Source organism: Cervus elaphus, chromosome 3 (genome assembly GCF_910594005.1).
Source record: "Cervus elaphus chromosome 3, mCerEla1.1, whole genome shotgun sequence".
Lineage (NCBI taxonomy): Eukaryota > Metazoa > Chordata > Mammalia > Artiodactyla > Cervidae > Cervus > Cervus elaphus.
In genome coordinates, this window is record NC_057817.1 from 30,462,455 (window position 1) to 30,478,965 (window position 16,511).

The following is a 16,511-nucleotide window of genomic DNA, read 5'->3' on the forward strand; positions in this document are numbered from 1 at the left end:
GACCCAGCACAGCCAAAAAAATAAATACATAAAATTATTTTAAAAAGAGAGGAAAAAAAAAATAAAAAGAGAGGAATAACACCCCAAGTTACTTTCTAGCCCACTAATGTCTTATTTATTTTTTCTCATTGCAGTTATTACTTTTCAAATAGTAACTTATTTACTGTTTACTTATAGATTGTTGGTCTTTTCCCAAAAGAATACTTGATCCTTGTAAGCAAGGACCTTGTCTGTATTGTTCACCGCTGTATTCTAATCACCTGGAAGGGTGACTGGGACGTGGTGGTTGTTTGATAAATATTTGTTGACGAATGCATGAACAATGCCAGTTAACAACCTCAGGCTGTAGTGAATATTAAATAAGATGACAGTGCAATGCTCCTGGCATAAAGTAAAACTCTCTTTAAATTTAGGTGTTTTCTTTCCTCTTTTTCTTCCCTCACCTTCTGTATCCACACCTTCGGCAAGCAATTGAGCTTAACCTCAGCCTCAAAACATACCCCAAATTCTCTGAATGAAATTCATTCATCACTATCACTCTAGTCAAGCCACTCTCACCCCTTACATGGCCTACAAATAACAGTCTCCTTGCTGATCTCCCTGTTTGTTCCACTTATCCTGTTTCTCTCAAACCCCAGTCCATGCTCCACAGTCAGAAAGATCGTTTAGAAACACAATTCAGATCATGTCATGCCCCAATTTACTTAATAACACCATCAACAGCCATCACCAGCAGCTTTCTAGGTATTTAGAATTAGCCCAAACTACTTTACATGGGCTAGCACCTGCAATTCTCTTAGACTTCATCTACTTTAGCCTAACTGGCTTCCTCTCTCTCTTTTCTGGATTTTAACAAACTTATTTCCATCCTAGTGCTGGTGTATTCTTCTGTCTGAATCTTTAGCTAGCTGGCTGCTTACTGTCATTTGAACTTCAGCTTAAATGGGGCTTCTTTTGAAATGAAAAGTCACTATTTGTGTCACTAATGACTAATCCAGTTATTTCTGATCGCAGTTCCCCCCCCCCCTTTATTTTTATTTATTTGGCTGGGCAGGGTCTTAATTGCCGCATGTGGGATCTTAGTATCTTGACCAGGGATTGAACCCCTGCCCTCTGCATTGGGACCAAAGAGTACTCTGCATTGGACCACCTGGAAGTCCCTTGTAACACTACTTTTTTTGTTGCACTTAATATTACCTAACATTTACTTATGTTTGTTTCTTCCCAACTCAATTTTAAGCTTGTGAACTCACAGACCTTATCTATTGTGTTCATCACTCTATCTTCAAAGATAGAGCAATAACTACAACAATAGTATATGCTTAATAAATATTTGTTGAATAAATGCTTTGATTGTGATAACGATAACAGCTAACCCTCAGAGGACTTGGCCACAAATTCTAACAATTTTTCAAGGAATAAGAATCGCAGTTCCGAAGTTAGATCCTGGAAGACTACAGAAACCTGACAATAAAATATCTGGGGCTAAAGTTTGGAGGAGGATATATTACAACTTTGGCCTTTTTTCCCTACCCAAGGACTCCGGAGATCTTGCCGAAGGGAGACCTAGAATCTTTTGACCATAAGTTCCAGTCCAGCCACAACGCTTTTCCATCCACGATTCTTTGCAGCCACTATTGCTAGATTTCAAACGCGCAAACACCTCTAGGACCCCGGGTTCCTTTCTGTTTCTTTATGAATGAACCGGGTCTAGTGTGCGCATGCGCAACTCCTTTTTCTCCCGCTCCACGTGAGGCCCGCCCTTCCCTCCTGCTAACGGCTCCGCCCCTATCCTTTCTAATGGACCAATGGCGAGCGGCCTGGGGGGCGGAGCCCTGAGCGGCGCGGCAGTGTAGTTCCCCGGTCGCCCGGCTCCCTCGCCTGTCTTGCTGTGTTGTGATCACGTGGCCAGCTCCGGGCGCGGCGCTTGTTTTGGTTTCCCTCTAGTTTGCCCCTGGCAGCTTCAGAGTGAGCGACTTTCCTGTGCCGGCTGCCACACCTGCCTGCACTGAGACTTTCTCTTCTTGGGGCTCTCTCAGCTCCAAGTTCTGCAAGCCCCTCGGGGCTGGCTCCTGCCATGCCGTTAGTTCGCTACAGGAAGGTGGTCATCCTCGGATACCGTTCTGTAGGTGAGTCTCCGTCTAGGGCAGAGCACCGATGCACCGCGGCTTTGTGGCCAGAGGAGGCGCACTGCCGCGGGAAGGCGACCCAGGGAGAAATGGTGGCATCCTTAGAACCAGCTTGTAGAGCGAGGACTGAAAGGTTGGAGTGGGAAAGGCTGGGGTGGTGGTAGTGTTCAAGGCGGCAGGAAGCTGGAGCATGGAAGAGTTAACATGGGCTCACTGCTTGAACACCACAGTGGTCCTCAGCGTTCGTTACTCTGGGGGGTGGAGGTGGGGGCAGGATTTGATGGCGGGGGCGCGGTCTGGGTGGGGCAAGTCTCAGGTGTCGGATGCAAGGCGGACTGAATCCTGGGGAATCCGGATCCTCCCAGGAATGGGGTGGGGAAAGACAGCAGGAAAGGCTTCCTGCGTCGCTACTGTATGCATCCGGTGGCCAAGGTGCAGAGACCTGGGGCGAAAAGAGGGTGAAGGAGTCTAAGGGAAAGCATTGCATGGGGCATTCACAGGCTAGGATGCTAATTCGGGGTTTCCTTTAGTCCAGGGCCACAGCCCGAAAGGACAGAGGAAATGCATGTGGATGGGTGATTTGGCTACAATTACCTCTGCTTCCCACAGGGAAGACATCTTTAGCACATCAATTTGTGGAGGGCGAGTTCCTGGAAGACTATGATCCTACTGTGGAGAATAGTGAGTAAATTTCTCCCCTTGGGGTGGGTTAGGGAGGGCTTGGGTGCCCCACCCAAGGCCACACTTTGGGATTTTCCGGGTGCCAAAGGGATGATTTAATTAGCTATTTAATCTCTTCTCTATCAGTCCTGTTCTGTGAGTGGAGCTAGATTGTGCATTTTCCAAAATACTGAGTCCAGGATAGTGCATGTGTAGACAATAAGAAGCCTAACATTGTATCTTAAGTTTCCTGGAGAGCTCCTTGAACCTGGCCCATCTGTGTTAATATATAGGGACACAGATTGCTCGCCCTACAAGGCACCTCACAGTCAAGTTTTCTTTTCTTTTCAGCTTACAGCAAGATAGTGACTGTTGGCAAAGATGAGTTTCACCTACACCTGGTGGACACAGCAGGGCAGGTACCAGTTTGGGGTAGGGTGTCTAAATGTGGCAGTTCAGTCCTGGGAGATGAAGTCTGGTAGCCTCTGAGGCTCGTCTGTAAAGCAGTATGAAAAGAAAAGCATTTTAGCAGTATTTTAGTGTGCAGTGCTGTTTGGAGCTACTCTATAAATAACTTGTCGGATAGAAGTGACTGGAGTGTGGAGTGCCACAGGGAGGGTCCCCAGGATGCAGCCCACCAAACTTGGCCATCTGAGTCTTGTGAATCAAGGTACTGATGTTTCTGTTTCTCGTCAGGATGAGTACAGCATTCTGCCCTATTCATTCATCATTGGGGTCCATGGTTATGTGCTTGTGTATTCTGTCACCTCTCTGCATAGGTAAGTGACCAAGGTTGAGAGTGGGGGACTTGGGAGGACCTGAGGGCTGTCCCAGAATAAAACTGTAAGATTCTTTTCTTGTGTTTAAAGCTTCCAAGTCATTGAGAGTCTGTACCAAAAGCTACATGAAGGCCACGGGAAAACCCGGTACATGGCACGGGGGATAAAGACATAGTGTGGACACCAGGCAAGAGGGAGGGCAGAGGGGAGTATTGATCCAAATTAAGGAGGAGGCTGGGACGTAGATCCTATCTGGTTTTATGGGGATTTGTCCAGCTATGATGTGAAGGAGGTGGGGTCCATGGGGAACAGAGGGGATTCTGTTGTAACTGCTGTTTCCTCCCAGGTTGCCGGTGGTGCTGGTGGGAAACAAGGCCGATCTCTCTCCAGACAGGTACGGAAAACTCTGTAGCTTAAGGCAAAGGAAAGTGAGCTGGTCTAGAAATAAGTCAGGCTCTTGTCCTGGCTCTGCCACTGATTTGAACCAGTCGTTTTACCTCTTCGTTTCTAACTTGAAGATTAAGACAAAATGATCCTTCTATCTCAAAGGCTATAATTTCATATTTCAAGCCTCAATCCTAGGCTCCTTTGTTTTCTTGTTATTTTCTTCCCCAGATCTTCTCCCAAACCTTGGAATGAGATGAGTCAGAGGAAGTCTAGTTTCTGTAAAGATTTTTCAGAGAACATGGGGCCCACTGCTATTCTTCATTTTCATGTCCTGAATTTGCTTCTAGGGAGGTCCAGGCTGTTGAGGGGAAGAAGCTGGCAGCATCCTGGGGTGCAACATTTATGGAGTCATCTGCTCGAAATAATCAGGTACTTGGCCTGAAGAGAAGGAAGGTGGTGGGGGTAGCAGCGTTTTTCTTTTCATGCCACTGCTTGGTGGTGGGGATGGTGGGGGAGTGGGGCATTCACCTGAGAGTTGGGTGGTATTGGCAGTGAACTCAACCAATCTTTTTTGCCCTGAATCCTTATCCCTTGCAGCTGACTCAAGGCATTTTCACCAAAGTCATCCAGGAGATTGCCCGGGTGGAGAATTCATATGGGCAAGAGCGCCGCTGCCATCTCATGTGAGCCCGGAGATGAGCCCTTGAGCAAGGGGCAGCTGCCTTGATTCTGCTCCTGGTACTTTCCAAGCTCCAGTGGGGGCTTGTGGGGGCACCCTCAGGACTTCACGGGTTTGTTTGGTTGCCAACTGTGTCCCTGACCCTCTAGGTACACAGTGAGGTACCCTCATGTTTGCACACTTACCCAGGCTCCAGTGGCCTGGTTGTCCATGTTTACAAAGAGGCAAGGATGTCTCATGGGCACTGTCCTCTAGCTCTGTTTTTGCTAAATAAATGAACTGTGATAACCTGTGGGGTTGGGATATGAGTCCTGGGCATTGTTTATTCAGGACCTAGTCTCCTCTGTAGGTTCTGGGTGTTGGCTGGGTGAGGGGAGCTGAGGACTCCTGAAGCGGAGCTGGCTCCCAGGAGTGACAATGTAAATATGCAAATAAACTGAGAAATCTTTTTGTAATTGACTTCTCTGTGTCTGGGGAGCACTCAGGGCCAGTATCTTCTTTTCTCAGGAGTGATGACTGTGGCCTTTGGTAGAGAATCAAGGTTTTTACTCCTCCAACCTTGTTCCTATTCCTTACCCCTCATTCATTCAGGACCATCACCCTAAAACTTAACTACTTATCTTTCCAAACTTTCTTTTCTACCCTGTTCTCCCATACAGGTAACCAACTGACTGCCACTCCCATCCAAATTTGCAGGCTCTTACAACCCCCTTAACTACAGAAACATCGCCCTCTAGTGGCCAGCTGCCACACGCTGCCCTCACTTCCCTCCTGGGGCCTTGGGATTTGTTGGAACACAGAATACATTTGGGTGGGAAGAAAGACCCTTGTTCCTAACGATCTAAGAACTGTGAAGTAGTGTGAAGGGAGGGACTAAAGTGTTGTGAAGATTTTAACTTTTTAAGACAGTTGAATAAAGGAAGAAATAATGCCCCAATCAACCCCCATTCCCTGCCCCTCATCTCCCCAAGTGCCTTTCATTAAAATGGATGTTCTTTGCTTTTTTCATACCTTTCACACTTTTGAAGTTTTGTTACCTTTTCCAGGTGTCAAAGGCTATTGCTTCTGTTCTTATTGACCCACCACCTCAGTAGGAGGATGGGTTCAGCTAGGAAAGTTTGGTCCTAACTGCCTTTACTCCCACCCCTTCCCCAGCAGCCCTAGGTCCTAAGTGGCCTAATACCTCCTCCAACAACTTATAAGGGTGACCTGAATGGTATCCTTCATAGGAAAGGCATAGAGTTCTGCCAACTGGAAGAGCCTGAGGTCCTCTGTCAATGCACTTAGTTGGGAAAAATGGACAAAATCTGGGTGTGATTTTTAGCTATGACCTTGTTATTGCCTGGCTCCAGGCTAGGTGGGCTTATTATAATTGAGGTTGACGGTCTGTCATGCTTGTTTTTAAAAGTCCTGCCAGCAGCTTTTGCATCTCTGATATAGAATCTAAAAAGAAATAAGGGCTGCAGAAAAAAGCATATTCCAAAGAGCAATCTCTTAGGGGCTCAGGAATCTCTTTAGGGTTCCCATCACCCTCTCTCCTTACACTTTATGCACATAGGTCTTTATGCACATCAGACCTGGAATTCTCATTACAGGTATCTATACTATTGTTATTTCCATGAGGTTTGAAATGGAATAACAAATATAAGGTTTTTGAGAGGCATATCAAACAATCTCAAAGCCTGATAGTAGTAATGAATAGTGGTTAATGGCTGGGTTAAAAGAGTTACTCTTCCACTTAACTGTGTGACGCTGGGAAGACACTTAAACTCTCTGAGCCTCTGAACCCCTCTTAGTTTCTCATTTATTAAGTTTCTCATTTATTAAGTTTCTCATTTATTCTCAAATCATAGGATTGAGGTAAGAATAAAACCAAGGTGATATATGAAATGCTTAGCATAGGTCCTCATACATAATAAACCCTTAAAAGATGGCTGTTGTGTATTATTTGAGGTTTTTCTGGTGAGGGTCTGCCTCCCAGCCTCTGGGTGCAGAAAGTAGGGACAGGCCTTCCATTTACAGGTGAGGAGTTACTGCTGGACTTTTTTGCTGAACTAGACCTGAATGGTCAGTGCAGAGCATATGTCAGTGTCTGGCTAGCCAAGACATACTTAGTCCTGATCTTTCCTATGACTCTGGCCAGTAGGCATTTAGCTCTGCACTGTCCAATATAAAAGCTACAAGTCATATATTGCTATTTAGCTTTAAAAATTTATAAAATTAAAAGTTCCTCAGTTGCACCACTTACTTTTCAAAGTATCCAATAGCTACATGTGACTAAGCAACGTGAGTGTATAGGGCATTTCTAGCATTGCAGAAGGTTCTATTGGACAGCACTGTAAACCCCTTCCTACAAAACCAGCCCTGCACCTGGTTTGCCTGTGTCTTTCTCCACATATTAAAATAAAAATAAAAAATTTAAAAATATACACACATACACACATCCTAGGACAAACATGGCCATTGGCTTGCATAACGGCAAGGCTCAGCTTCTCACTAGATGTGGTTTGTTGAACAAGTTTATAGTGTCACTCTCTTCATCTGTAATATAGACATAATTCCACATTAATTCATAGCGAGGTGAGGAATAACTAAGAATATATTAAGTATCCAGCGCATTTGTTAATTTGTCTCCTCCTGTCTATCCCGTGGGTAGAGTTAATGCAGAGAAGTCATCCAGACTAATTGGGGGGGGGGGGGGGCGGGGGTCCCTGCAAGATGTTTTGGGATCTTGCGTAGAATAACAGTACTCTGGCCAGGTAGCAAGGCTACAAGTTACATGCCCTCTGTTTACTGAAAACGGCGGGGGGGGGGGGGGGGGGGGGGGGGGGGTGCGGGGGAGCACAGGCCCTGAAGATTCGGAAAGAAGGGCTGGGGCTGGGAGCACCCGGGAAAGGAGGGGAAACTCTGCATTTCTGTTTTGACAGGGGAGGTGATTGTGGAGGCACTAACAGTCCGCTTTCCTCTCGAGGGGGGTTGAGAGCCAGAAGGAACGACTAGGGACTCGTTCCGCTTTCCTTTAGGCCCCCGAACGTGGCAGGAACCCACCCTTTGCAGCGCCAGGCGCCGTGCCTCACTTTCTCCATTTGCGGACTCCAGTTCCCAGGATGCAGAGCAGCGGCCAATCTCCAGGCTCTTCTTCCATCCCCCTCCCGGGAAAGATTGCTCCTGGCCAAGGCAAGGGGCAGTTAAGAGTTTCAGGGACCGATAACTCCAGCGAAACGGAATTAGAAAGTGCCCAGAGTCCTAGTTTCACTAGCCTGGTGGTAAAGGAGGCAGTTCCAGGGCCGGGGCGAAGAGGAGGGGGGCTTCATTCCCACGTGTCTGCACAGCGGCCGGCCCGGCGCAGTCGGGGTTAACCTGTGGCGGAGGGATCCCGCTGCGTGTGCGTAGAACTGCAGAGTCACAGCCTTTCCTCCGAGAGGACCGGATCCCTCCGCCGCTCCGCTCCAACACAAAATAGGGCCGCGTCTTCTCCTTTCTCCCCTTCTGGAGTGGGGTTCCCCGGGCAAGAGGGCCACCCGGATCTCGCGCCGGAGGCTTCCTGAATCTCCACGACCGCTGCCGAGATCTCGGGCCAGGAAATAGCCCCATCGCAGGAACCACCCTACCGGCCGAACAGGAGGCGGAGGGGGGGGGGAGGCGGAGCGGCGCCGCGCTGCACTACTTTCCTCTCCGGTTGCAAATGGCTGCCTCGTTCCCCACTTTCCGCTCAGTTTCCTGACCCCCCGGCGCCGGGAGCCGGGGTTGGGCCATGCACCTCTAGGCCCCCCGCTATCACAGCCAGCCGGGGGTCGAGGGGGTGCCGCCGATCAGAGCCGGCCAGGCCGGGGGCGGGGCAGCTCCCGAGGCCAGAGGGGAAGGGAGGCGAGCGCAGGGCCTGGAGCGGCCGGAGGGGAGCGGGCAGAGGGCTCGCACCGCCCGCCCCTTCCTCTTCCTCGCCCACCTACCCTCCTCCCTTCCCCGGGGGGAGCAGAAGGTGGGGGGCTCGAAGCCGCCGAGGAAGAGTGCTCGGGGTCGAAGAGCCCTGCGCTGGGTGTGTGTCAGGTTCAGCCCCGCGGCCCCGCCGGCTCCGTGTCGCCGTAGCTCGCGCGGCTCCGGGGCGCCGGCCCGAGGGGGAGAGGGGCTCGGCGCTCCTGCGAGGGTCTCACGTTCCATCCGGGCCCGGCGCGGCGGCGCGGCATTCCTTCCGGGCTGCTGGGGAGGCGCCTCGACGTTCCATCTGGAGAGCCTCGACGTTCCGCCCGAGCCCGGCGCGGGCGGCCGGGGCGCTGGCCCGGCCCTAGGACTGAGAGGCCGCCCGGCGACGCGGATGCGGAGCCTGCTCGCCCAAGATCAAAGCCACCGGTGCTCTCTTTGTGTCCGCTCGGGATTCGCCGCCCTGGGGCTGTCCATGGAAACCTAAACTGCTGGAACCCGAGGCAGAGAACCCTTCTTCGGCTTCTTGCTTTTTTTTGAGGGGGGGGAGGGTGGCCACTCCGACCTGGATTTACCGTTCTTGGCCCCCTTAAGCCCCCCCGTGCGGGGGGCGGCTGTGATCGCTCTGGCGGTTGGAGGTCGGGGAGCGGCCCGGGCTCTGGCCATGTTCTCGGATGAGGATTTCTGGATCGCCCTGTGAAGAGGTGAGTGAAGTCCGCCCTGCCAGGGCCCAGAAAGGGTTGGACTGGGGGCATAGCCAGATGGACTATCTTGGCCCGAGCTGGCCTGTAGGTTGGAGAAAGGGGTGCCAGAGCTGAGGAGGGTTCCTTTGGCAGGGTCTGTCAAGGGAACCTGAGCCAGTCGCCAGAGGAGAACCGAGGCCTGGTGTCCTGGGGTGTGCCTCTTTAAAGACTGGGGGGTTCAGGGAACCACGGGAGTTTGGGAACCTGGCCAGAAAGTCTCTCTGCCTGTTTATTTTTGTGTTGGGGGGAGCTCTACTAAACTAGGACCCAAGCCCTGATGCCAGCACCAATCCCAGTCAGCTGCTTCTCCTTCAGGGTTCCTTGTGGGCCTTGGGAATAGAACAACTTGGGAGCGGGGGTAGGGTGCCACTGCCAGGTCAGACTTAGTGCCAGGTTGGACTTTAAGGTTGTTCTTGCTCATCCGGGCACCCAGAGCAGTCTCTGGGAGACTCCAGGAATCCTGATTCCTGCACTAGGCCTTATTTCACCGTGCACGGGGCAGAGTGTGTGGAAACTGACTATTGTGATGAAGGAGGTGGCTGGGGCAAGAAGGAGGCGGGGCTGGGGGCAGCTCTGGCCTTGCTGGTCAACTTTAAACTACCCTTGCCTGGCAAAGTGACCCCAACGAGGCCTAGTGCTGTCTTAGCCTGCTTTGCCTTCCCTCCTCTTGGGATGGGCATAATCTCTAGGGGATTATAGAGGAGGCCGTTGAGATTTGCTCCCTGCGAATGTGGGCTGCAAAAAATGGCTTTTGTCTCCCTCTTTCTCTGGGCCTGGTTGCCCATAAGTCTCTGGCCAGTACTGCAGGGCCCCTCCCAGACCTCGCCAACCTTTTTCAGTCAGGGAATGTTAACTAGTGCTGTGATCCTGCCCCAACCCTGCAGAATAGGGTGGCCTGTACCTCGTTGGAGGAGAAATGACCTGATAGAAGCATGTCTGAGAAGCCAGTGTTTTCAGCCCTGGCAGGAGGTGTTAGGGAGAAGGGGTGTGTGTGTGATTGCATGCAGGGTGCAGCTTGAGCCTAATGCCTCTGGACCCTGGGCTGGGACAGCCCCTCTCACAGCTGTCATGCTGCCCAGCCAGGATTTGGCTGCTGTATTTTGCTCCCTCACTCTGTCTCCTCCAACATACAGAGGCTCGACCACTTTGAGCCTGGTCTTGGAAAGGACAGAATAGGGATTTGCCCTTGAAAGGTTTTTGGGTGGTAATCCCGAGGCGAGAGGTGGCACTGGGGTGCTGAAATGAGGCTAGCTGTCACCCATGCTGTCTGCCCTTGCCTCCTGTGGAGGGCCTTTCTGGCTGCCTGTCCCTAAAGAACTTCCTTAAGAGACACCATTCCTTTTTGGCTGTAGCTGACCCTAGGATGACCCAGGGATAGTTTGGAGGGTCTCTGGAGCCCCTGTTGCCATTTAGGTTCTTCCCTGGAGGGCCAGCCCAAAATGGGGGTGGGGAGAGGTGTGGTTTGATTCTCAGGCTGGGAACCAGGAAGTCCTGAGTCCTACAGAAGAGCTGTTCACTCAAGGGCCTGCTTCAGCCTTTCACCTCTCCAAGCCTCCATTTCCCCTTTGGCTGGCATAATGGAGCTAAAGCTTTTGGTCTGGGATGGAGGCAGGGAGGAGAGTGGGTTGAGATGAATCCCTGCTTTCTTCCTTGCTGTCCTGGGCCTCTTCAGCCTGGGATCAAATGGACCCACCACAGTTTCACTCCCTAGATCTGTGTTTCTCTGGGATCCCTAGTTCCCTTGAGGAAGCCTGACCAGGCCTTAGCCCAGTTTAGATCCGGAGAAAAACCCTTGGTGTATATGTATGTTTCTGGCTGTGAACGCTGGGACAGGGGAACCTGTGGTTTTTATTTGTTTAGATCTGTTCAGGGGCCTGACAACTAGCACTCAGCATTGCGGGGCAGGTGCTGGACTGCCGTGTAGGGAAATGGGACTCCTTAGAAGAGCCTCTGGATTCTCTTTGGTCCAGCTTGGAGGACACTCAACCCTTGGCTTATCTCTCGTCTTCCATGATCCCATAAATGAGGCTGCAGCTTTGGAGAATGTTGGTACTGTTTCCCAAGGCTAGATGAAGGTGGTTTCTCCACCTCCCCAGGCAGAGCCAGCGTTACCAGCTTGAGAGGGCTGCGCTCGGGGGAGGGCGGAGGAATTTGTCCCTCTGGCCTTGTGTGAGGCAGTCCTCCCACCTCTGCGCTATCACTGTTGCTTTTGATTTCTTGCTGTCTGTGACTCCTTTAGCCTCCACTTTGAGAGCACAACAGTTGGAAGCTCTTGGGGGCATTTAGTGGTAAGGTACCACGAAAGTTACACATGTTTGAGAAACTTTGAAGCCTTCTGGGTGTGGTCAGGCCTTGAATGGCTGAATAGGAAGAGGAGCCTAGCTGGTGCCCTGACCTCCAACCCCTCCTTCACATAGGTGGCTTCTGGGGGGCCCTTGAAGTGCCGGAGAATCTTTTCTCTGGGCTGGCTAGATGACCACCCTGCTTTCCTTTTAGGTGGGATTATGTGAGTGACAGGTTTGGGAAAGAGATGATCTGGGAATAAAGGTAACTGGTATCAGGTGGTATTTCACATTCCCAATCTAGAATCTAATAGTGTAAAGGGAAAAAAGTAAAAATTTTCCCTTCCTGTGGCATGTCTCAGGAGACCCATTGCCAGTCTCTGGAAATGGAGTATTAACTCAGGGAAAGAGCACTGATAGTGTGGTTCTTAGGTAATTGATTTATGGATCCTGGGCACCTTTGAGGGTTCCCCCAGTCTCATCTGCCCCATGCGCTCAACCCCAAGTGGCTGACTGGGGTGTGTGGTGTGGGGAGAGAGGCTTGTCTTTGCAAAGGTTAGTGTGGTCCTTCTGGTTAAATAAGAGGAGTGGAAAAGGTGAGAGAGAAATTTCTCAAACTTTCATTTAAAGTTCTGTAACCTGCTCCACCTGCCCTGGGAAAATTATACTTTCTATAGTTTCTCTGCTTAAGCCCCTCCCCTTCCCACTAAGAGCTGTTGGCACCTGTCCCTTTCTTCCTTCTTCTGTAGGACCCCTTTTCTCTTCCTCAGCTCTGTAATTCTTTACTTCTCTCTTTTTTGTACTGTGTTTATTAGTTTCCTCTGAAATTTAGGAAAATATGCCCAAAGGTGTGGATCTTGACCTTCTTAGATGTAACTTCAGTGTGTTTCATTTGGCTCTGGGATAGGCAGGCATATCTTAGAAGAGGGGACCGTTACCCCCCACCCCCATAGTGTGTGTGGAAACCCTGCCTGACGGAAGAGGAAGGAAGCTGCTTTGCTGTGTCCTGCCCCCATTTAGAACAGCTCCAAGTGGCTGTGTGCTTCCTGAGACTACAACTCCCAGCATGCCTAGCGTCAGGCCTGGCTACACATGCTCAGTAACTCTTAAGGCCCACTTCTGTTAACTTCTAGGGACATCTGAGGAGGAAGGGCAGTTGGCGTTGCTAAGGGCAACGACCTGAGGCCTTCAGGCTGGGTGAGAACTTGAGCTCAGTCATGGCAGGGGCCAGGGGGTGGGCCTAAACTAGATTTAGATGGGCAGTGGGTGGGAAATGGGGAGTTTCTTCTGTTATGATTGGAATATTCTGGTTGAAACCAGTGGAGGTGGCGGAGATCCATCCATAGCTGGTTTTTCGTTCCAGTAACATGGTCTACATCTTGCAAGACCCAAATTTGGTCTCCAGTAGAGGGATTTCAGCTGAACTCAGACTTCTCGGTTTATGACTACTCCTGGGTTGGCGCAGAAAGACCTCTAGGATGGTAGCTGACTTGAGAACTGAGGGAAAAGTCCATGGGATAGGGCCTGCCAGAAGCCAAGAATTCAGATGTGAGGCAAAGGGTGGTACTAGATGTAGATTGTGGGTGCTTCTGGTTGTCCTGGGAACTCTTAAGCAGGAGGTGGGAAGTGGATCCCCCAGGAATTCAGAGTGGAAGAAGAGGATATGTGTTTATTGGAGGGGAAATAGACTGTGGGACAAGGGTTGGGGAGAAGGATTTTCCTTGTCATTAGTACAGGAGTTTGTAGGTGTGATTTTGCTCTGATTTCTATAGGTTCTAGATAACATTAGCTGCCTTCTCCTCAGGATTTGGAGGAAAGTGATGAGTGGGAATACTTCCCAGACAAATAGATATCTCTTGGCCCTGACAGGTCTCCCCGAGAGGGCTCTGCCCAGTCGGAGAGAGGGATGGACAGCCCGAAGCCACCTGGTGAGGATAAAGATTCGGAACCAGCAGGTGGGTAGGACAAACACTGGGTTTCTGTTCTTCCCAGGAAATCTTAGATTTCTGGTCCTAGCACAGGGACAGAAGCTAAGTCTGTCTGATAGGTAATAACTGAAGGACTTTGTTCTTTGGGACAGAAGTTGAAATGCCATCACTGTTATCCACCAAGGGTTTTGGGTAATCTCATGGGTCTGATGAGTGGACTGGTATTAAACAGAGGATAATGGCTGATACATGTTTCTTCTCTGTTCATTCAGCTGATGGACCTGCAGCCTCTGAGGAGTCAGGTGCCACTGAGCCAGACCTTCCCAAACCACATGTTGGGGAGGTCTCTGTGCCCAGTTCTGGGGGTCCCCAGCTTCAGGAGCCTCCCCAGGACTGCAGGTAACTAGTTTGGGGAAATGAGGATATAAGGAGGTATGAAGACTTGATTTGAGCATCTGGGGCTTTCAAAGTGGAAGATTTAGGAGATGAGTGTTCGGGAAGCATAGGGGTGCCAAGTCGTGGGGTTGTTGAGGGTGCCTGTGGGCAGGACCGGCGTGGTGCTGATGCTCGTGTGTTCACAGCGGGGGTCCGGTGCGGCGTTGTGCTCTCTGTAACTGCGGAGAGCCCAGTCTACATGGGCAGCGGGAGCTACGGCGCTTTGAGTTGCCATTTGACTGGCCCCGGTGTCCCGTGGTGTCCTCTGGGGGGAACCCAGGGCCCAATGAGAGAGCGCTGCCCAGTGAGGACCTATCACAGATTGGTTTCCCTGAGGGCCTGACACCTGCCCACCTGGGAGAACCTGGAGGTAAGGGAAGGGAAATGGGGTAGCTGACTTGGGGAGGAAATGGGGTAGGGGCTAGGTGGTCCTAAACCAAGGGTCACGTTCTCGTTAACTGTTTTCCCTCTTTCCACCTATAAAGGGTCCTGCTGGGCTCACCATTGGTGCGCTGCGTGGTCGGCAGGCGTATGGGGGCAGGAGGGCCCAGAACTATGTGGTGTGGACAAGGCCATCTTCTCAGGGATCTCACAGGTGGGGCGGGGGCCAGGGGATGGCACAGGCGAAGGGCAGGGTGGGCAGGGGGCATCCTGGGGTAGAGCTGGTGCCTGGCCTGTGGCTCTGGAGAGAGCTGGCCGGTGCTGAGGCTTTGTCTCCTCTCTGGCAGCGCTGCTCCCACTGCACCAGACTTGGTGCCTCCATCCCTTGCCGCTCGCCTGGATGTTCACGTCTTTACCACTTCCCCTGTGCAACTGCCAGCGGTTCCTTCTTATCCATGAAAACACTGCAGCTGCTATGCCCAGAGCACAGTGAGGGGGCCGCACATCTGGGTGAGGAGTCCCGCCCCTTGGACAGCGGACACGTGGGGGTCCACGGCTGCTGGGGTTTTTATGCTCTGCAGAGCGCTCTGAAGCCTGCAATTACATGCTGTCAGTCTTCCCCGTGAAAATAGGCGTGGACTCTGAGTGCAGTGGCTTTGCCCGTCTCATTTACCATGGTCTCTGCAGCGCCTGGGTTTTCCAGGTGGCACTAGTGGTAAAGAACCTGCCTGCTAGTGCAGGAAAAGTTAGAGACGTGGGTTCAATCCCTAGTTGGGAAGATCCCTTGGAGGAGGGCATGGCAGCCCACTCCAGTATCCTTGCCTGGAGAATTCCATGGACAGAGGAACTTTGTGGGCTACAGTCCGTGGGGTCTCAAAGAGTCAGACACGACTGAAACAATGGAGTGTACATGCACAATGCAGTGCCTAGAGCAGTGCCTGACGTATGTTAGGCAGACACTTAGAAACTGTTCATTCTGTGTCTGCGGAATGCCGGTTATGTAGACAGCACTGTGCTGAGTCCTATAAGGAACCCATAGCTGACCTGTGTCATCCTTCCCTTCCTACTGCAGAGGAGGCTCGCTGTGCAGTATGTGAGGGGCCAGGGGAATTGTGTGACCTGTTCTTCTGTACCAGCTGTGGGCATCACTATCACGGGGCCTGTCTGGACACTGCTCTGACTGCCCGCAAGCGTGCTGGCTGGCAGTGCCCTGAATGCAAAGTGTGCCAAGCTTGCAGGTACAAGTGGGAGGGCAGAAGGGAACCTTAGGTGAAGCACGGGTCAGGGTTGAAAAGCAGGGCAGGGAGAACCCTGTTATGTGCCCCCCGCAGGAAACCTGGGAATGACTCTAAGATGTTGGTCTGTGAGACGTGTGACAAAGGATACCATACCTTCTGCCTGAAACCACCAATGGAGGAACTGCCTGCTCACTCTTGGAAGTGCAAGGTGAGTGTGCCCGAATGCTGCCTTACTCTCCCTAATTCCACCTGCTGCAGTGCCCCAGGTTTCTCTGTTGGGACACGCTCTGTGCTCTCCTCCCATCTCTGCGTCTCTGCTGTCTGACCAGTGGCCATCTTGCTTGTTCCCTTCCGCTAGGCATGCCGGGTGTGCCGGGCCTGTGGGGCAGGCTCAGCTGAGCTGAATCCCAACTCTGAGTGGTTTGAGAACTACTCGCTCTGTCACCGCTGTCACAAAGTCCCGGGAGGACAGCCTGTCAGTTCTCTTGCTGAGCAGCACCCCCCAGTCTGTAGCAGGTAAGTGGTGTGGATTGGCAGAGGTTGGGAGGGGGCCTGGGAGGTACTGAGATGGGCAGGGGTTGTGTTCAAGCAAACAGCCTTTGAGAGGAGGGCCCTCAGGTGAGCAGTACATTCCAGAGCATCCATGCCTGAGCCCTGTGTGCTCTAGAGGGGTTGGTGGGTGATGCGAGTCTGCTTCCCGTGCCCTCTGCAGATTCTCACCCCCAGAGCCTGGCGCTACCCCCACCGATGAGCCCAATACTCCGTACGTTGCGTGCCAAGGGCAGCCAAAGGATGGACACGTGACCTCTATGCAACCCAAGGAACTGGGGCCCCTGCAATGTGAAGCCAAACCACTAGGTGAGTAGGGTTTGAGGGTTCCTGAAAGTAATTCCCTTCTATCCTGTGGCAAGGGCCAATCTCTGCTTTGCCCCAACCCTGTACTTGCTGTGGG

The 16,511-nt window shown here is 51.7% G+C and overlaps 2 protein-coding genes across 2 annotated transcripts in view; both read left to right on the top strand.

The window, feature by feature from the left end:
• Window positions 1-1,839: 1,839 nt before the first annotated feature.
• Window positions 1,840-5,089, top strand: RHEBL1 (RHEB like 1). The gene is made up of 8 exons (XM_043885327.1): window positions 1,840-2,129; window positions 2,739-2,810; window positions 3,141-3,208; window positions 3,486-3,568; window positions 3,659-3,715; window positions 3,915-3,962; window positions 4,303-4,384; window positions 4,553-5,089. Exons 1-8 carry the CDS (start codon window positions 2,078-2,080, stop codon window positions 4,640-4,642), a joined length of 552 nt encoding a protein of 183 aa, XP_043741262.1. The 5' UTR covers window positions 1,840-2,077; the 3' UTR covers window positions 4,643-5,089.
• Window positions 5,090-8,058: 2,969 nt separating this feature from the next.
• KMT2D (lysine methyltransferase 2D) overlaps window positions 8,059-16,511 on the top strand; it is a 40,192-nt gene continuing 31,739 nt past the window's right edge. Inside the window, exons 1-10 of the mRNA XM_043885340.1 lie at window positions 8,059-9,256; window positions 13,447-13,532; window positions 13,778-13,904; window positions 14,087-14,310; window positions 14,426-14,535; window positions 14,669-14,831; window positions 15,394-15,559; window positions 15,653-15,767; window positions 15,918-16,075; window positions 16,272-16,417. Of these exons, the coding sequence (XP_043741275.1) occupies window positions 13,484-13,532; window positions 13,778-13,904; window positions 14,087-14,310; window positions 14,426-14,535; window positions 14,669-14,831; window positions 15,394-15,559; window positions 15,653-15,767; window positions 15,918-16,075; window positions 16,272-16,417 (1,258 nt within the window). The 5' untranslated portion in view covers window positions 8,059-9,256; window positions 13,447-13,483. The remainder of the gene's footprint in view (window positions 9,257-13,446; window positions 13,533-13,777; window positions 13,905-14,086; window positions 14,311-14,425; window positions 14,536-14,668; window positions 14,832-15,393; window positions 15,560-15,652; window positions 15,768-15,917; window positions 16,076-16,271; window positions 16,418-16,511) is intronic.